We start from the raw sequence: 22,208 nt of genomic DNA on the forward strand, positions 1-22,208 counted from the left end.
GAGAGAGGCAGAGACACAAGCAGGCTCCATGCAGGGAGCCCGACATGGAGCCCGACATGGGACCCGACGTGGGACCCGACATGGGACTCGATCCCAGGTCTCCAGGATCAGGCCCTGGGCTGAAGGCGGCGCTAAACCGCTGAGCCACCCGGGCTGCCCTCTTTTAAAGATTTTATTTATTCATGAGAGGCAGAGACAAAGGCAGAGGGAGAAGAAGGCTCCACACAGGGAGCCCGATGCAGGACTCATTCCCAGGATTCTGGGATCACGCTCTGAGCTGACGGCAGACAACCAATGAGCCACCCAAGCGTCCCTAGCATCCCTTTTTATAGTGAAATGTGGGTAACATAGAGAAATTCCAATCAACTACATTTAAATTTTAAATGTGTTTATTTTTTTTTAAATGTGTTTAGAATGTCAAATGGTCTCATACTAACTGTCCATCTTCTTTCTTACGAGAATTAGTTATTCTGTTTTTGGTAAAATGTTTCTTCTTATGTACTATCTGATTTGTGGAATAGACAGTCTACTGAAGCCCTAATTATGTGTGAACAAGACATTTCCAGAATGCGTCGGCAATTGGATGAAACAAATGATGAGCTGGCTCAGATTGCCAGGGAAAGAGATATCTTGGCTCATGAGAATGACAATCTCCAAGAACAGTTTTCTAAAGCTAAACAAGAAAACCAGGTACACTTTTTCCTAGAATCTTGTTTTGTTCTGAGGCACAGTCCTCATTTCATTTCATAGAAAAGTTCAGCTTTGGAATCAGCCACTTTTTAAACCTTTATTACATAGAATATACCACATAATTTCTAAATGAAATTCTCAGACATAAAGTATTAAAGGAGAGAGAGGGAGTGATGATATAATAGATTTATATTAAACTTTAGGAAGTACTTCCTTTTTTGTATATTTTTTATTGGAGTTTGATTTGCCAACATATAACACCCAGTGCTCATCACCCAATGCCCCCATCCCCCTGTCCCAACTCCCCTTCCACTACCCCCTATTCATTTTCCAGAGTTGGGTGTCTCTCATGCTTTGTCACCCTCTCTGATTTTTCCCACTCATTTTCTCTCCTTTCCCCTATAATCCCTTTCACTATTTCTTATATTCCCCGTATAAGTGAAACCATATAATGATTGTCCTTCTCCGATTGATTTACTTCACTCAGCATAATACCCCCCAGTTCCATCCACATTGAAGCAAATGGTGGGTATTCGTTGTTTCTAATGGCTGAGTAATATTCCATTATATATATATATATATATATATATATATATATATATATATATGTATATCTCATATCTACTTTATCCATTCATCTTTCTATGGACACTGAGGCTCCTTCCACAGTTTGGCCACCGTGGACATTGCTGCTATAAACATTGGGGTACAGGTGTCCTGGCGTTTCACTGCATTTGTATCTTTGGGGTAAATACCCAGTAGTGCAATTGCTGCACTCCTTTTATTTATTTATTTATTTATTTATTTATTTATTTATTTATTTATTTATTTATTTTTTTACTCCTTTTTATTTTTAAAAAATTAATGAATAGCAGTAATAACAAAGGTATGAATTTATAGGACCTACTTATAGCTAGAGCAAATAGGCTAAAGGTAAATATATTTATGAAAAACTAGATTAAACACTCTTTTTACCACCCAGAAATAGTCACCGTTAGCATATATTTTTACTGTTTTCAATGTACTTTAAAAAATTTTTGTACTTTTATTTACATGAACTTTTTCATGTAACTGGTATAAAACCTCATTCCACTTTATATCATGCTTTTTTCTACATGATAAGATAGTCAAGCAGCATATTTGCCTTTCCTGTTTTTATGAGCATTTAAAAATGTTTCTTGAAAAAAAAGTTTCCTGAAATAGATTATAGATAGTAGATAGTAGATCACAGATTTACTTTTTACAAATTTAAGATAACTCCAAGATACATGGAAATGCTCATTCTTTGCTATAATGGAATAAGTTTAATTCTTTGCTGATTTGGAGGGCAAAATAGTATTTAAAAAATTATTTAAATTTAGAATTAAAATGTAAACATTTAAAAGTTTAAAAAATTAAAAAATTTTTGATTAACTTTTTTCAAGTGTTACCTACTTGTGCTTCATTTTTGTGAATTGTGTGTTTGAGTTATTTGCTCATTTACTATTTTGATTCTTGTATTTTCCATTTTGTTTTTTCCCTAGTGGGATGATAGGCCTCATATCTCCTATTATCCCACAACCTCATCCAGATTTATTCACATGGTAATGGTTGTAGTATTCCCAAAAGCAGCAACAGAAAGTCCCAATAAAGAAAAAATTTTCAAGCCTATATTTGTGTCCTGTTGTTTATTGCCCCATTAGCCAAACAAATTGTGAAGGCAAGTTTAGATAGAGGTTTGGTTAAATGAACTTCGACTCACTGGAAGGAGTTTGCAAGGTTTTAAGGCAAGGAATGTGGTATTAAAAGGCAGGAAGATTTGAGGTGTTTTTGGTTTTTATGAGTTTTATATATGAGATATTTTTATTTATCATTATTATAAATATTTAAGATTTATGGTGGTTTTGACGTAAAGCAATCGTTATTACTTTTTTTGTAGTCAAATCTAGCTATCTTTTTCTTATAGGCCCTGTCTAAAAAATTGAATGATACGCACAATGAACTAAATGACATAAAACAGAAGGTCCAAGATACTAATTTGGAGGTTAACAAGCTGAAGAATATATTAAAGTCTGAAGTATGTATATAGTTTTTTCCTCTTTGCTCATGATTTCTAAGAGATTTTGCTGAAGTTATTGATCATAGGGATAGCTGAACCAAGTCTTTCTTTAATATATTGAATATTTTTGTATTGACAAAGATGGATTTAGTATATATTTAGAATATCACCAATGTCCAGAAAGGTAACTCAAGAATATGTCACTTTTAGTATGCCATTTAGCCATTCTAGATAAGTGGATTCCTCCTAACTGAATGAAGGACAGGGGACCAGAATCAACTTGGGCTCACTTATATTTGAGACATGATAATTTTAAGTTTACAGACCTTTGACAAAAGAGGCTCCACCTGATTGTGTAGTAGATCAGAATTGATCACCTTGTTGTAGGGCCATCTGTTTCTTAGGATCAGAGAGTAGATGGCTCTGCTCTGTACTTCTCTGTTAGTAACCATATGACCAGGTACCTGTATTAGCAACAGCTAATACCAAATAAATCTGGATATAGGTGTGCCAACTCTGGAATAAACAGACAGCTTGACCAAGGATGTTAGGTATGTGCATTTGGTAAAATATTATCTAAATACTGTAGCTGGATTGATTACTATAATAGATATAGTGTTCCTTATATACCACTCAAACCATTAATAGGAACTTTCTACCCCCAAACTGTTTTCCTTGTTCTATTTAACATCTCATTTAATACTAGTCTACGAATATTTCTTGAGCATTTTTGGTGTATATAAGATTGTTTAAGACCTTGAGAGAGAAGAGATTCTGAGGACTCCCTAAGCAAGTAAGGCAGTAAGGCAGCAGCCTTATGTTGGCAAAGCAGATGGTTTCCTACATGTCTCAATTTTAAGGTGCCAGCAACATAATACCATAAACACATGGAAGTTTCAAAGTCAGAGGTCTGACCCCTCTTCTCACTATTAACATGGACTTATGTGGGCTGTTCAACCTCTCTGAGTCCCAGTGGCCCATTTGCAACTGGGAAGAAGGCCCAAGTAAGATAGACCTAGGACAGTGAACCATTAGGTATGCATAAGGTAGAATGTAAATCAATGAGTATCTGAACATTTGATGTACTAAGCTTTCATTCAGTGTTAGACACTTTCCTTTTTCTCCCTAGCTTGTCACATTACCTGAAATTCCACTATTAGTGACTGGGGCTTTTAGATTGTGGAATTGTATTTTCAGACATCACACATCAAGGTTCTCTCAGCTGGTAGCATCCTAGTATGAGATTTTTGTTTTGTTTTTAACAGATTTCATTTTACAACAAAGCTAGATGGATCTAGGCAGTTCCTTGAGAGAATAAACCATGGGTCCATTAAAAATTGTTGAATACTTGATTCATTAGCTCATTCATTCAGCATTGTAGTATGCTAGTTGCTGAGGTGCCAGAGATGAAAAACAGAAAACAGAATGGCACCCCAAGCAGTGGAGACAAAATGAGCAAAGGTGTAAGGGGGAAAAAAGTAGGTTCTATAGCATTTTTACTGCTTAATCTTTGAATCGTGTGTTACCTGGGAGTCACGAAACTACATTTAATGTAAAAATTGTTCATATTTTAGTCAGAAAGCTAATATTTAAAAAATGGTTTCTACAAGGAATTCAGAATATTATTGGGGAGACTGGACATCCACACCTAATAGTGTAAAGCTATAAAATAGTGTTAAGAGAATGGTGTAGACAGTGAGTGCTATAGAAAGGTAGAGGGTGAAGATTGATGGGGTAAAATTCAATTTATGGATACTATTACTATGTACCTCCCAGGTACACACTGTGTACACAACTGTTATTTTTAGTGTAATAGTGGAAAACACATCAGATTTCTAGTGGCATATTCTGAATATCTGAATCTTGAAAGCCAGTGCAGTAGTTTAGTATGTTAACTTATTAGTAACTAACAGACTTGGCAAAAATCTTTTACGTTAGTCATAAATAACCAAACCACAAGGTGGCGATATTAACTGAATTTCAGTTCATCAGTCTCCTAATTAATCATACTGGTGAGAACTTAAATCTGATTTGAAAGCCTTATTACAGTGAGGCATTGCTTATTGCAATTTGGTCAGTTTATGGTTCTGAGAGAGATATTCACTGCATATTAACAGGAGAGAAAGAGATCTAATGCCTTTTAATTAATTACCAAAATTATAAATGACATTTTAAGAATGAGTTGACCAAACCATTATTATTAAAATATGCTTTTTAAAAATAGCCTCATAATGATTACTTAATATAGTATATCATTTGTGGAGCTGATTGTTTTCCTTCAGAAATAAGATCCCCTGGGGGCACTTAGTTGGCTCAATCAGTTAAATGACTGACTGACTGACTGTTTCTGCTCAGGTAGGTCATGATCTCAGGATCATGAGATACAGCCCAGAATCAGGCTTAAGATTCTCTCTTTCCCTATCCCTCTGCTGCTGCCCTCACTTGTGCACTCTCTCTCTCTCAAATTAATAAATACAAATTAAAAAAAAGAAATAAGATCCCTTTAAGGTTTTAAAAATTAGTTCTATATCATATTCCCATTATGACTGTATATTTATGAATATTGTTTGTTGGCATAGATTTGATATTTTACTTCTTAGTAATATTAAGCAAGGTACTAGAACAGTGAGCAGAAGTGAATCATAGTATAGTCCATGATGGAGAAAATGAAGGTTGCGGTTATGAATGAATGGCAGGAGCTAGCCAGGAAATGTGCCAAACCAACAGAATTATCAGAAGTTGATGTTTGGGATATGCAAACAGTCAGAAGTTCTGTAGCTAGTACAACCTAGAAAAGCGGTCAAGAACAAGGGAATAGGGATCCCTGGGTGGCGCAGTGGTTTGGCGCCTGCCTTTGGCCCAGGGCACGATCCTGGAGACCCGGGATCGAATCCCACGTCGGGCTCCCGGTGCATGGAGCCTGCTTCTCCCTCTGCCTGTGTCTCTGCCTCTCTCTCTCTCATTCTGTGTGACTATCATAAATAAATAAAAATTAAAAAAAAAATTAAAAAAAAAAAAAAAGAACAAGGGAATACACAGATACAAAAGGTTAGGCCAAGGCAGAAACTCAAGAACCAGACCAGCAAGTAGTAAGTAAACAGATACATAGGGAAAGAAGGCAATGAAGGATTTTGGTTGAACAAAAGCAATAAAAGAACATACTCATCCAGATTCTGAAGGTAGGAGTAAACAGCTTAACTTTACTAGATCAGTGAGTGTGACTCAGGAGCCAGGGCAGATTCTGGTCCCACTCCCTTTTGTTAATTACAGAATGACCAATTTTCTAAGTTGAGTGTAGATGGGATTCCTCGAGTTACAAATGATCCTGTAGCAAATAAATTTCCAATGACCTGACAAATAATGTTTACATTGCATTGTATGTTGACCATTGTACATCTTTTAAAGTAATACCTAAGATTTGCTTTCTAGGAATCTGAGAACCGGCAAATGATGGACCAACTCCGAAAAGCCAATGAAGATGCTGAAAACTGGGAAAATAAGGCCCGTCAAGCAGAGGCAGATAACAATACCCTCAAATTAGAACTTATCACTGCTGAGGCAGAGGGTAACAGATTGAAAGAAAAAGTAGATTCTCTGAACAGAGAGGTTGAGCAGGTAAGTTTGGAAAAATATACTTGTAGGGCATCCTGCATCATCGTTGAAAGAGTTTTGTTTGGCATTCCATAAATTAAATGTATAAACATTTAAACTATTTAAATATATTGTGAATTGTAGCCTAATTGTTCTCCTATATCTGATCTGGTTCTGCTTTCACCTATTACCTGCCCTACAACCAGGTCATTTTAAATCTTCAGCATTTTAAAAAATTAGGAATTGTTTCATATATACCAAAAAAGTGCCAAAAAAAAAGTAATATAAATAACACATATGTGCCAATCTCCCCAGTTGAAGGATGCTAACATTTTTCATATTGTGTCAAGATTCTCTTTTTATAAAGAAACAAATTACAGATACAACTCTTCATCCTTCCCGCTCCTCCCTCCCTAATGGTTGGCATGGATAACTTTCATGTCAGTTATGTAACTATTTTGCATATGTTTATACTTTTTCTATATATCTATCACCCACACATTATGTATAGTATTGTTTTGTGGCTTTTTTAAGTGATACTCTAGATATCCATTTGCAGTTTGCCTTTTTTGCTCCATATCATAATTTTGAAATTCATCTATTTTGATACATACAGTATACATCCAAACAGTTGCATCTGTAGTCATTGTATAAATATATTTTAAAAATTCATTCCCATATTAAAGGAAATTTAATTGTCTTCACTTTTTCTATAATAACATGCTACAATGAACATTCTTTTAGTATTCTCCTTGGGTATGTATTTCTCTGATTTTATGCCCAAAAGTGGAATAACTGGATAGATTTGGGCAGTTTTAACTCTTTGAAGTATTGTCAAAGTGCTCTCTACAGTTTTACCCTTTAACCAGGAATTATGGATTTTTATTTTCTCAGATACTAATCAATACTTGATATGGTCAGACTTTTACATTTTTCTATACTTTTTTGTTTTCTATTTCCTTAATTACAGTGAAATTGAGGATCTTTTCATGTTTCCTGGCCATTCCTGTGTTCTTCTCTAGGATTTTTATGGTTTTAGGTCTCATATTTAGATCTTTAATCCATTTTTAATTTATTTTTGTGTTTGGTGTAAGAGTGTGCCCCAGTTTCATTCTTTTGCATGCTGCTGTCCACTTTTCCCAACACCGTTTGTTGAAGAGACTGTTTTTTGTTTTTTTTTCCCCTTCAGATATTCTTTCCTGCTTTGATGAGTATTAATTGATCATAAAGCTATGCTTCATTTGTAGGTGTTCTGTTCTATTGATTTATGTCTCTGTTTTTGTGCCAGTGCCATCTTGTTTTGTTCACTAGACCTTTGTATTATAACTTGAAATCTGGAATTGTGATGCCTCCAGCTTTGCTTTTCTTTTTCAAGGTTACTTTGGCTATTCAGGGTCTTTTGTGGTTCCATACAAATTTTAGGATTGTTCTAGTTCTGTGAAAAATACTGGTGGTATTTTGATAGGGATTGCATTAAATGTGTAGATTGCTTTGGGTAGTATAGATATTTTAACAATATTTATTCTTCTAATCCATGAGCATGAAGTATCTTTCTATTTCTTTGTGTCATCTTCAATTTTTTTCATTAGTGTTTTATACTTTTCAGAGTACAGGTCTTTCACCTCTTTGGTTAGGTGCATTTCCTAGGTATCTTATGGTTTTTGGTGCAATTATAACCGGGATTGATTGCTTCATTTCTCTTTCTGCTGCTTCATTTTGTTGGGATATAGAAATATAACAGAGTTCTCTAGGTTGGTTTTGTGTCCTGTGACCTTACTGAATTTGTGTATCAGTTCTAGCAGTCTTTTGCTGGACTTTTTCAAGTTTTCTTTTTTTTTACGATTGTATTTATTTATTTGACAGAGCGAGAGTACAAGCAGGGAAAGCAGCAGGCAGAGGGAGAGGGAGAAGCACACAGTGCTCTGTCTGAGGACCCTGAGATCATGACCGGAGCTGAAGGCTGACGCTTAACCGACTGACCCACCCAGGCACTCCTATATAGAGTATCATGTCATCTGCAAATAGTGAAAGTTTGACTTCTTCCTTGCCAATTTGGATGCTTTTTATTTCTTTTTGTTGCTGTGGTTAGGACTTCTATTATGTTAAATGACAGTGGTGTGAGTGGACATCCTTATCTTTTTCTCTGACCATAGAGGAAAAGCTCTCAGTTTTTCCCCATTGAGGATATTAGCTGTGGGTTTTTTGTATATGGCTTTTATTATGTTGAGATATGTTCTGTCTAAACCTATTTTGTTGAGTTTTTTTTAAAGATTTTATTTATTTATTCATAAGAGACACAGAGAGAGAGGCAAAAAGTAGGCTCTCTGCAAGGAGCCTGATGAGGGACTCGATCCCAGGATCCCAGGATCATGACCTGAACCGAAGGCAGATGCTCAACCACTGAGCCACCCAGGTGCCCCTGTTGAGGGTTTTTATCATGATTGAATGCTGTACTTTGTCAATGTTTTTTTCCTGCATCTACTAAATGATCATACGGTTCTTATGCCTTCTTTTATTATTGTGGTATATAATAGCACATTGATAGGGATCCCTGGGTGGCGCAGCGGTTTAGCGCCTGCCTTTGGCCCAGGGCGCGATCCTGGAGACCCGGGATTGAATCCCACATTGGGCTCCCAGTGCATGGAGCCTGCTTCTCCCTCTGCCTGTGTCTCTGCCTCTCTCTCCCTCTCTCTCTCTCTGTGTGACTATCATAAATAAATAAAAATTAAAAAAAAATAGCACATTGATAGATTTGCAAATATTGAACCACCTTGGCAACCCAGGAATAAATCCCATTTGATTGTGGTGAATGATTTTTTAAAATATATTATTGGATTCAGTTTGCTGTTTTGGTTTTTTTTTTTGAGAATTTTTGCATCCATGTTCATCAGGGATATTGGCCTGTAGGTCTCTCTTTTTCTAAGTTTTTAATTTATTTTTTAGTAATCTCTATACCCAATTCAGGACTTGAATTCATGACCCTGATCAAGAGTCTCACACTCCCCTGACCGAGCCAGATACCCCTGTATTTCTCTTTTTTTAGTCTTTATCTGATTTTGGTATCAGGGTAATGCTGGCCTTATAGAATGAATTTGGAAGCTTTTTCCCTTTTCTTTCTTTCTTTTTTTGTTTTGGAATAGTTTGAGAATAGGTATTAACTCTTCTTTAAATGTTTGGTAGAGGGATGCCTGGGTGGTGCAGCAGTTAGATGTCTGCCTTTGGCTCAGGTTGTGATCCTGGAGTCCTGGGATTGAGTCCCACATTGGGCTCCCTGTATGGAGCTTGCTTCTCCCTCTGCCTGTGTCTCTGCCTGTGTCTCTGTCTCTCTCTGTGTGTGTCTCTCATGAATAAATAAATAAAATCTTTAAAAAAATGTTTGGTAGATTTCTGTGAAGCCATTTGGCCCTAGACCTTGTTGGAAGTTTTTTGATTACTGATCCAATTTTTTTGTGTTTTTTTTTTTTTATTTTGGTTTGTCCAAGTTTTCTATTTCTTCCTGTTTGAGTTTTGTTAGTTTATATATTTCTAGGAATTTATCCATTTCTTCTAGGTTGTCCAGTTTGTTTGCATATAGTTTTTATATTCTCTTATAATTGTATTTCTGTGATATTGGCTATTATTTCTCCTCTCTCCTTGTGATTTTATTTATTTGGATCCTTTGTCTTTTTTTGTTTGTTTGTTTTTTCGCTTTTTTTATTTTTTGGTAAGTCTGGCCAAAGATTTATCAATTTTATTAATTTTTTCAAAGAACAAGCTCCTGATTTCATTGATCTGTTCTATTGTTGCCGTTTTTAGTTTCTACATCATTAACTTCTGCTGTAATCTTTATTATTTCCTTCTGTTGCTTCTGCTTCACTTGTTCTTTTTCTAGGTCCTTTAGGTGTAAGGTTTGGTTGTATATTTGAGATTTTTCTTGCTTCTTGAGGTAGGCCTGTATTGCCATATACTTCCCTCTTAGGACCACTTTTGCTGCGTCCCAAAGGTTTTGGACTTTTGTGTTTTCATTTTCATTTGTTTGCATGTATTTTAAAATTTTCTTTGCTTTGATGGTTGACTCATTAATTGTTTAGTAGCATGTTGTTTAACATTAATGTATTTGTGGGTTTTCCAAATGGTTTCTTGTGGTTGACTTCTAGTTTCATAGTGCTGTGGTCAGAAAAGATGCATGGTATGATTTCAATTTCATAGTCGTTGAGGCCTGTTTTATGCACTAATATGTAATCGGTTCTAGAGAATGTTCCATTTGCACTTGAAAAGAATGTGTATTCTGCTGCTTTAGGATGAAATGCTCTCAATATTTCTGTTAAGTCCATCTGCCAATGTATTTTTCAAAGCTGTTGTTTTCTTATTTATTTTCTGTTTAAATTATCTGTCCATTGATGTAAGTGAGGTGTTAAAGTACCCTATTATTATTGTGTTATTATCAATTAGATCCTTTATTTTTGTTATTAATTGTTTTACATATTTGGGTGCTCTCATGTTGAGTGTATAAATATTTACATTGTTATATCTCCATGTTGGATTGTCCCCTTTATGATAACATAATGCTCTTCTGTGTCTCTTTTTATAGTCTTTGTTTTAAAGTCTAGTTTGTCTAATATAAGTATTGCTACTCCAGCTTTCTTTTGACATCATTTTTGTGATAAATGTTTCTCCACTTCCTCACTTTCATTCTGCAGGTATCTTTAGGTCTAAAATGAGTCTCTTATAGGCAGCACATTGATGGATCTTGATGTTTTTTCCATTCTGACACCCTGTCTTTTGATTGGGGTGTTTAGTCCATTTATTTATTTATTTATTTATTTATTTATTTATTTATTTATTCATTCATTCATTCATTCATTTATAATTTTTAAAAAGATTTATTTATTTATTTTGAGAGAGAGAGAGAGAGAGGCAGAGACACAGGAGGAAGGAGAAGCAGGCTCCATGCCGGGAGCCCAACGTAGGTCTCGATCCCGGGACTCCAGGATTGCGCCCTGGGCCAAAGGCAGGCGCCAAACCACTGAGCCACCCAGGGATCCCCTGTTTAGTCCATTTACATTCAAAATAATTATGTTCACTGAAGTTATTTTAAAAATTTCCAATGCACAGGGAACTTAAGGTTATTTTATTTTATTTCTAGTTTTGTTGTACCTTATGATGAAATAAAATGGCTTATATGATATTCATTCTTTGGTATCTGTTAAGACTTGCTTAGTGCCAGAGTACACAATTAATATTTGATAATATTCTAAATAAGCTTGAAAAGCTTGTGTATGAACTTATTTTGGGGAGATGCATATTGTATAAATTTGTATATAGTATATTTATATGCATATGTGATTAGACTTGTTAATAGTATCATTCGATTCTTACAAATCCTTACCAAATTTGTATTCTTGATCTTCCAGTTACTGAAAGAAATGTATTAAGATCCTCCTCTATAATTGTGGATTTGTCTGCCTTTCTTTGAATGATATTCTCAGTTTTCGCTTTATTTTTAAGACTGCTATTTGTTCAGCATTTTTTATATTTATGATGAAAATGTAAATGTGTTGTGAGTCACCAGAATAACACACTCTGCTTAAAAGTCTGTTTTATATATTAATGTAACTATCTAGTTTGTTTATTGTTCACAAACTGCTGGATATCTAATTTTTAATCAGCTATGTTGAAGTTGGGGTGCCTGAGTGGCTCAGTTGGTTTAGTGTCTGCCTTTAGTTTGGATCATGATCCCAGGGTTCTGGGATTCATCCCACATTGGGCTTCCTTTCTCTCCCTCCACCCCTCCCTACCATTTGTGCTGTCTCTCAGATAAATAAAATTTTTAAAAATTGAAGTATAATTTACATGCAATAAAGAGCACTCAGTGTGATCTGATGATTTTTGACAAATGAGTACATTTTCACAATCATCACAATAATCATGTTATAGAACATTTCATTACCTCCCTAATGTTCCTTCAAGCCCTTTTGCAGTCAATCCATCCTAACCCCTAGGCAACTACTGATTTGCTTTCTGTCACTATTACTGATTTACTGTCTCTAGAATTTTATATAAATGGAATCAGACAGTATTCATTTGCATCTTGACTTTTCTCATTCAGCATAATGATTTTTGAAGTTCATGTATGTTGTATGTTGATTTTAGTTCATATTGGTGAGTAATATTCCATAATATAGCTATATCACAATTTGTTTATTCATCTGTTGGTGGACATTTAATTTGTACATTAGTCTGCTAGGGCTGCTGTAACAAAATACCACAAATTGGGTGGCTTAAACAATGCAAATTTATATTCTCCTAGCTCTGGAGTCTGAAAGTCCAAGAACTTTTAGCAAAAATAAATTGATTCTATATGAATGGATCTGTTTCTGAACTCTTCTGTCTCATGGATATACATATCCATTCTTAGCCAGTATCATAGAATCTTCTTTAATGTAGCTTTATACTAAGTCTTGAAATGAGTTAGTATGAGTCCTCCAAATGTGTTCTTTTTCAGAATGTTGGTTGTTATGAGTCTTCATTTTCATGTAAATTTTAGAATGAGTTATTTTCTGTAGAAAAAAACTTACTTTGGACTTGAATTAGCATGGTATTGAATGTACAAATCAACATGGGGAGAGTCGAGATCTTAACAATACTGAGTCTTCCAGTACATAAATATAGTGTATCCACATGCTTTATACTTTTAAGTTATAGATATTATGTATATTTTGTTATCATCCTTTATTATCTCGTGAGTCTTTAAAGTATCATTGTAAATTATATTTTATTCCTTAATTTTGTATTGCAGTTTTTGATTGCCTATGCATAGAAATAGAGAATTTTGTTATCTTTTATTCTGTAGTATTGCTTAAATTTAATTTTTTAGTTTGTAGGTTTTTTAGGTAGATTTTAAAGGATTTTCTACATCAGCAATCATGACCTTTGCATATAAAGATAGTTTTACTTCTTCTTTTCCAATCTGAAAGTTTTTTATTTCTGTCTGGCATTGAATAAAAGTGGTGAGACTGGACATCTTTGTGTCATTCATCATCTTAAGGGAAAAGGATTCAGTGTTTCTTTTTTAAATATGATATTAGCTGTATATTCTTGTAGAAACATTTGATTAGTTTGAAGACCTTCTAAGTGTACATAGAGTTTTTATCATGAATGGGTATAGAATTTCATCAAATGCCTTTTCGCAGCTGTTGAGATGGTCATATCTTTTTATTTTTATTTTTTTGGCTTGTTAAGATGGTTAATACATTGATATTTAAACATGTATTCCTGGGGCAGCCCGGGTGGCTCAGTGGCTTAGAACTGCCTACAACCCAGGGCGTGATCCTGGAGACCTGGGATCGAGTCCCGCATCAGGCTCCCTGCATTGGAGCCTGCTTCTCCCATGCCTGTGTTTCTGCCTCTCTCTCTCTGTGTTTCTCATGAATGAGTAAATAAAATCTAAAAAAAAAAAAAAATTAAAAATATATTCCTGGAATAAATCCCAGTTGATCATGATATATTATCTTTTTAGATAAATTGTTAGATTGCTAATATTTTAAATAAATTGTTAAATTATAATATTTTGTTGTGGATCTTTGCATTGGTTTCATGAAGATATTTGCCTGTAATTGTGATGTCATTTTCAGATTTTGCTTAATCTGCCTTATAAACTAATGAGGTATATTAACCAGGTTAATACTGTCTCACAGAATGAATATGGATATATTCCCTTGTCTCTATTCTAGTTTGTATATTGATATTATTTCCTCTTTAACTGTTGGTAGAATTCACAAGTAAAACCATATAGGCCTGGAAATTATGGACAGGGAGATTTTAAATTATTATTTTAATTTTTTAATTGATTGGAAACTATTCAGAATTTCTATTTCTCCTTAAATCAATTTTGACAATCTGTGTTTTTCTAAGATTTGTCCATTTCATCAAAGTTGCCAAATTTGTTGTCAAAAGGTTATTTATAATTTTTAGTGGCATCCTTTATGCATTCTTGTTATTGGTAATTCATGACTTTTCTCTATTTTCATCAGTTTAGTTGGAAATTTGTCATTTATGTTGATCTTTTCAAAGTAGCAGTGTTAATTTCATTCATTTTTTATTCATTGTTGGTTTTTTATTGATTTTTTTCTCTTTATTATTCCTTTACTTCTACATAATTTGTGTTTAATTTACTCTTATTTTTAAAATTTTAAGATGGACACTTACATGATTAGTTTTAGACCATTTTTCTTTTTCATATAATAAAGTTTTACATTTTCCTCTACACATTGTTTTAGCTGCATCCTACACATTTTTGTTACTTTTTAGCAGCTTTACTCAGATACAGTTTGCATGCCATAAAACTCATCCATTGAAAGTATACAGGTCAAATGTATTTAGTATATTCACAGAGTTGTGCAGCCTTCACCACAGTTTTAGATTTTTATGACTACAAAAAGCAACCTTTTAGCTATAGGCTCCTAGTCCCCCATTTTAGGTCTTTGATTCGTTTTGAGTTAATTTTTTGTGCATGGTGTGAAGTAAGGATCCAACTTCATTCTTTTGCGTCTGGCTATCTAGTTGTCTAATCAGCATCTGCTCTTAACACCCTTATTGCAAATCAATAGACTATAGGCACATGGCTTTATTTCTGGTTCTATTCCATTGATCTGTGTATCTATCTTTATGCCAGTACCACACTGTCTTAATTACTGTTGCTTTGTAGTAAGTTTTGAAGTGAGAAAGTGTGAGGCTTCCTGTTTTTGTTTTTGTTTTTTAAATTCAAGATTGTTTTGGCTATTTCGAGCCCTTTGAATATCCATATGAATTTTAGGATCAACCTGGCAATTTCTACAGAGAAGCCACCTGGAATTCTGATAGGGATTATGTTGAATCTGTAAATAATGTGGGAAATACAGCCATCCTAATAATATTAAGTCTTGTGATCAGTGAACATTGGCTGTAGTTTCATTGTTAAATCTTCTTTAATTTATTTCAATAATATTTTGTTTCAGAGTATAAGTTATGCCTCCCTTTGTTAAATTTTTATTCCTAAGTATTTTATTCTTTTGTGTGTTATTGTAAATGGAGGTGTTATTTTCATTTTTGAATTATTCATTGTAAATGAACAAAAATGCAGTTGATTTTTATGTATTGATATTTTATCCTACAACCTGGCTGAATTTGTTCATTAATTCTCATCATTTTTTAGTGGATTCATTAGGATTTTCTGCATCCAAGACCGTGTCATTTGCAAATAGAGATAGTTTGTACTTTCTTTCCAAATTGAATGCCTTTTTTTTTTGTTTTGCCTAACTGCACTAGCTAGAACTTCTGATGCAATGTTGAATAGAGGTGGCAAGAGGAGAGGGACATCCTTGTGTTTTTCCTGATCTTAGGAGGAAAACATTTGGTGTTTCACCATTAGGTGTGATGCTAGCTGAGAGTTTTTTCTCAGATGCTTTTTCTATGTCTGTTGAGATGATCATGTGGGTTTTTTGTTGTTGTTTTACAAATAGTGTATTACATTTATTTTCAGATGTTAAACCAACTTTGCATTCCTAAGTAAAATCCTGCTTGGTCATGGTATATAATTATTTTTTGTGCTGCTGGATTTTGTTTTCTGGTATGTTATTGAGGATTTTGTGTCTATATTTCTAGGAGACAATGGTCTATACTTTTATTGTGATGTCTGGTTTTGGTATCAGAATAATTTTGGCATCATAGAATGAGTTGGGAAGTGTTTATACTTAAATATCAATCTAGCTATAGATCTTGTACATTTATATATATATATATATATATATATGGAAAACTATAAATATTTGATGAAAGAAATCAAAGATCTAAATGAAGAACTAGGGATGCCTCGGTGGCTCAGCGGTTGGCTGTCTGCCTTTGGCTCAGAGTATGATCCTGGAGTTCTGGGATCAAGTCCCATATCGGCCCTACTTGGAGCCTGCTTCTCCCTCTGCCTATGTCTCTGCCTCTCTCTCTCTGTGTCTCTCATGAGTAAATAAATAAAATCTTAAAAAAAAACCAAAACGGAGAAATATCCCATGTTCATGGATTGGAAGGTTTCTTATTGTCAAGATGTTAGTTTTTCCTAAACAGACGTATAGATTCAATTCAGTCTCAGCCAAAATTCTAGCAAGTTGTTTTGTGGATATTAACAAACTGATTGTAAAGTTTATATGGAAAGGGAAAAGATTCGGAATACCAATTTCATTAAGGAGAATACCAGCTGACTTGAAGATTGACTGTAATGCTACAATATTCAAGACAGCACAGGATTGGTGAAAGAATAGACAAATAGATCAATGAAGTAGAACAGAGAGCCCAGAAATCAACTCACACAAAGTCAAGACAGAAGAACAAAGGAAATTCAGTTGAGAAAAGAGTTTTCTTAACAAATGGTTCTAGAACAACTGGATATCTATATGCAAGGAAAAAATAGCATGTAGATCAAGATCTTACTATTTTCACAAAAATTAACTCAAAATGGACCTTAGACCAAAATGTAAAGTGCAAAACTATAGAACTTCTAGAAGATAACATGGGGAAAAATCTGGGTGACCTTGAGTTTGATGGTGACTTTTTATATATAATAACAAAGGCATTATCTATGAAAGAAAAAATTGATAATGTGGATTTCATTAAACTTAAAAACTTCTCTGTGAAAGACATTGTTAAAAGAATGAAAAGATAAGCCAAAAATTGCAGAAAATATTCATAAAATACATATCTGATAAAGCTCTTATATCCAGAACATATAAATAAGCAAATAATAACCCCTAGAAGGCAGAGAAAACTGTAGCCAGAGTTGCTGCAATATATTATCTGACAGTAATAGCAGCAACAACAACAAAAATGAGACACATAAAGAAAACGAGAGTATTACCAATACACTGGAAGGGGAAGTGGAGGATGGAGGTAACAGGCAAACAAAAATTGCAATGAGAGCCACCAGATTCCAAATTTTAACAGGCAAAATTTCAAAGTATCCATTATAAATATGTTTAAAGAACTAAATGAGACGTGTTTAATTAAGTGAAGAAAGGTATGATGACAGTATCTTTTTAAATAAAGAATATCAATAAACATGGAGAAATTATTTTTAAAAAAGAACAAAATGGAATGACTGGGAGTGAAAATTATAGTAACCGGAATGAAAAATGAGAGGGGCTCAGCAGTAGATTTGAACTGGCTGAGGCAGGAATTGGTGGTTTAGAGATAGATTGAAATAGATTATGCAATCCAAGGAACAAAGAAGATAGTGAAGAAAAATGAACAGAGCCTCAGAGAAATGTAGGACACCATTAAGCACACCAACATACATGTAATGAGAGTGACAGAAGGAGAAGAGAGAAAGGAGCAGAGGAAATATTTGAAGAAATAATAGCTGAAGACATTGCAAATTTAAAAAATTAATCTTAACATTTAAGATGCTCAACAAAAACCAGACATATTATAATAAAATTGCTAAAGGCCAGGGCCACCTGGGTGGTTCAGTTGGTTAAGCATCTGACTCCTCTTGATTTCAGCTCAGGTCATGATATCAGGGTTGTGAGATCAAGCCCTAAGTGGGGTTCCATACTCTCTCAGAGTCTGCTTGAGATTCCTTCTCTCCCTCTTCCTCTACTATTCCTTCTTCTCCTGTCTCTCTCTTTTAAATAAATAAAATCTTTTTAAAAATGCTAAAGGCCGTGGACAAGGAGAAACTCTTAGAAGTAGCAAGAGAAAAATGAGTTGTTACTTGCAAGCGAACCCCAGTAAGATTAACAGTTGACTTCTTAGCACAAACTAGAATTCAGAAGGCAGTGAAATTACATATTCACAGTTCTTAAAGGAAAAAAAAAAAAAAACCAGCCTGCCAGCCATGAGTCTTATATCCAGCAAAATTGTATTTAAAAAAAAAAAAGACAATAGAGATATTACCAGATAAATAAAACATTGTTAGCAGATCCACTTCACAAAAACATTAAATGAAATTCTCCAGTCTAAAAGTAATTGACACCAGATGGTAATTCAAATCAACACACACAGAAAGGATGACTATAAAGGTAATTATGTAATTATGAAAACCATTATAAATGCATACTTTCCATTTTGAACTGATTTAAAAGTCAGTTGTATAAAACAGCATTATATAATTATATATATCTGATATATTCACCAATAACAGCACAAAGAAGTTGGGTGGAATCAAAACTATATTGAGCTAAGGAAATGAGTACAGATGGTAACTAAAAGCCAGGTAATAATAGAGGACTCCTAGAAATGGGGGAAAATAGGGCTAATATAACAAAAAGCTATAACTATGTACACTTCCTGATTATATGGTAGTTCAATTATTAATTGTTGAAGAAGCCTTTATATTGTTTTCCATGGTGGCTGTACCAATTTATATTCCCACCAACAGTGAACAAGGGTTACCTTTTCTTTACATCTTTGCAACACTTTTTATCTCTTGTCTTTTTTATAACACCAGTCTAACAGGTATGAGGTGATATCTCACTGTTGTTTTGATATGCATGTCCCTGATGATTAGTCATGTTAAGCATTGTTTCATTTACCTATTGGCCATTTGTATGTCTTCTTAAAAAAAAAATCTATTCACGTCCTCTGTCCAGTTTTAAAAATTGGATTTTTTTCTTGCTATTGAATTTTATGAGTTCCTTATATATTTTGGATTTTAACTCCTTATCTGATAGATGGTTTGCAAATATTTTCTTTCATTTTGTCGTATACTGCTTTTGCTGTGCAGAGAGGCTTTTTAGTTTGATATAGTCTCTCTTACTTATTTTTGCTTTTATTCCTTCTGCTTTTGATGTCATATTAAAATAAAAAAAAAACCTGCCTTTTTCATTGGATATTCTTTCCTGCTTTGTCAAAGATTGGCCATAGAGTTAAGGGTCCATTTCTGGGTTCTTTATTCTGTTCCACTCACCTACATGTCTGTTTTTGTGTCAGTACCATACTGTCTTGATGATTACAGCTTTGTAATAGAGCTTGAAGTCAGGCATTGTGATTCCACCAGCTTTGGTTTTCTTTTTCAACATTCCTTTGGCTATTCAGGGTTTTTACTGTTTCCATAGAAATTTTACGATTATTTGTTCCAGCTCCGTGAAAAATATCGATAGGATTGCATTGAGTATGTCGATTGCTCTGGGTAGCATAGACATTTTCACAATATTTTTTTCCAATCATGAGCATGGAGTGTTTTTTCATTTCTTTGTGTCTTCCTCAATTTCTTTTGTAAATATTCTGTAGTTTTTTGAGTACAGATCCTTTACCTCTTTGGTTAGGTTTATTCCTAGATATCATATGGGGTTTGGTGCAATTGTAGATGGGATTGATTCCTTAATTTCTCTTTCTTCAGTCTCATTGTTAGTGTATAGAAATGCAACTGATTTTTGTGCATTGATTTTGCGCTGGGTATTATACACAACTGATAAATTGTTGAACACTACATCTGAAACTAATGATGTACTGTATGATGGCTAATTGAATTTAAATTAAATAACTACCAAGAGCAATGTCAAGGAGCATTTTTCCTGTTGTTTTTTTTCTGGGAATTTTATGGATTTAAGTTTATATTTAAGTCTTTAACCCATTTAGATTTTTGTGAGTGGTATAAGATACCACTTTGCATGTGATTATCTAGTTTTCCAAGCACCATTTGTTAAAGAGATTCTCCTTTCCTCATTGAGTGTTCCTGGTTTCCATGTCAAATATTAGTTGGCTATATATGTGAGGGTTTGGGGGCTCTTAATCCTGTTCCATTGTTTTATGTCTATCAATTCTTTAACAAATTATTTCAGCTAGTTGTTTTAATAATCTTGTCCTTTAATCTTTATACTAGAGTTAAGTGGCTAACAGATTACTATAATGCAGTGTTAGAGTATTCTGAATCTGATTATGTATTTATCTTTACCGCAGTATTGTATATTTTCATATATTTTTACATTACTTGGTATCCTTTCATTTTAGTTTGAAGAACTCCTTTCAGTGTTTCTTTTAAGGCAGATCTAATGGTGATGAAATCTTCAGCTTTTGTTTGGGAAAGTCTTACCTCTCCTTCATTTCTGCAGAACTTTTGTTGGGTAGCGTATTTTTAGTTGACATTTTCTTCAGCACTTTGAATATTAACCATACCACTCTTTCCTGGCTTATAAGGCTTCTTCTGAGAAATCTGCTGATATCCTTATGAGTGTCCCTTATGTTACAAGCTTCTTTTTTACTTAGTTTTAAGATTTTATTTTTCTTTTATTTTTAGCCATTTTATTTTAATGAGTCTTGGAGTTTATTTGGAGACCTATGAGTTTCATGAAATTAAATGTCCAAACCCTCCCTTAATTGGGAATTTCTTAGACTTTTTTGTTTTTGTTTTTGTTTTTTTGTATATTTTTTTTATTGGAGTTCGATTTGCCAACATGCAGCATAACACCCAGTGCTCATCCCATCAAGTGCCCCTCTCACTGCCTGTCACCCGGTCACCCAATAGACTTTATTTTTTTTAAATAAACTTTCTGCCCCTTTCTCCCTCTCCTCCCTTTCCGTGACTCTCATAATTTGCAGATTGTTCCTTTTGATGATATCTCTGTATCATGTAGGCTTTTTCATTCTTTTTTCCCTCTGGATCATTTCATAGGTCTTTTCTTCTAAAACACAAATTCTCTCATCTGTTTCATATATTCAGCTATTGATGCTCTCTATTGCAGCTTTCATTATATTCATCATATTCTTTAGCTCCAGAATTTCTTTTTCCTTTAATGATTTCTTTCTTTTTGTTACACTCCTCATTTTGTTTATGTATTGTTTTCGTGATTTACCTGATTTGTATTTCTCTGTTTGCTTGTATATTACTGAGCTTCCATAAAACAACTATTTTGATTTTTTTATGGGGTGAATCTTCATGTCCTTGTTGTCAGTTACTGGAGGATTATTGTGATCATTCTGTAATGTCATGTTTTCTTTATTTTTTGTGTCCTTTGAACTCTTGCACTGCTTTCTTTGCATGTGAGGTAGCAGTTTCCTCCTTTAGTCTTTACTGACCCACTTTGGGTGAGAAATGCCTTCTATCAGCCCTCTATCTAGGGATTCTGAGGCTTTCTCAGACCTTCTACAGATATACCTACTCCATACCTCTCTTATGGCAGAAGTCTTCAGTTTATAAGCCTTCTCTTGATCTTGCAGAGTCAGGTTATGTTCCACCAATATCCCTTTTGCTTTCCCAAGGACATTCTCTCCCAGAGCTGGAAATTTGGACTGACTTTCTGCACTTCTTACTAGCAATCTGTGAAAGTTCACTCTTGCTATTGTTGGGAGCCAGTATGGGGAGTCAACTATGGAGTAGGGGATGAATGTGGGTAACACATGGAATACTGGGGGTGCCCTTGGACCAGCTGAGGGACCCAAGTAGAAGTTCACTAGTGGCTTTTGGACAGTTTCCCAATGGAGTACCTAATGTTAGTTAGTATGATTTACATCTCCTTAATACATTCAGTTCCAGGCCCTGGACTTTGCTTTCCCAGCTGCTTAATGCAAGTAATGCAGCTCAAGCCTCAATACACTGGATGAGGTGAGAGAGAAATGGGTTTTTTTGGGCAGCATACCATACAGTTAGGGAAGCCAGTTGCTCGCTCACACACTTTTACATTTCTTCTGTGGGAGAAAAAACCAAGAATAGTTCTCCTGACTGTGAGCTGTGTTGCTTTGGGGGTAGGATGATGCAGATAAAGTTAAACTTTTCCTCTTACTCTCTCCAATGTGTCCAATCTTGCATTTTGCTTTTCTTTTTAGTCAAATATAATTAACATAGTGGTTTTTTTTTAGTTTCAAGTGTACAATATGATGATTCAACAATTCCATATATTACTCAGTGCTCATCAAGGAAAATGTGCTCTTAATCCCTTTTACCTGTTTC

At 34.3% G+C, this 22,208-nt stretch overlaps 1 protein-coding gene across 1 annotated transcript in view; it reads left to right on the top strand.

The window, feature by feature from the left end:
- Positions 1 to 22,208, top strand: part of TSGA10 (testis specific 10) — a 123,061-nt gene that overhangs the window by 51,792 nt on the left and 49,061 nt on the right. Inside the window, exons 13-15 of the mRNA XM_055327980.1 lie at positions 522 to 690; positions 2,636 to 2,746; positions 6,158 to 6,343. Of these exons, the coding sequence (XP_055183955.1) occupies positions 522 to 690; positions 2,636 to 2,746; positions 6,158 to 6,343 (466 nt within the window). The remainder of the gene's footprint in view (positions 1 to 521; positions 691 to 2,635; positions 2,747 to 6,157; positions 6,344 to 22,208) is intronic.

The sequence above is a fragment of the Nyctereutes procyonoides genome, unplaced genomic scaffold (assembly GCF_905146905.1).
Source record: "Nyctereutes procyonoides isolate TBG_1078 unplaced genomic scaffold, NYPRO_anot_genome, whole genome shotgun sequence".
NCBI lineage: Eukaryota > Metazoa > Chordata > Mammalia > Carnivora > Canidae > Nyctereutes > Nyctereutes procyonoides.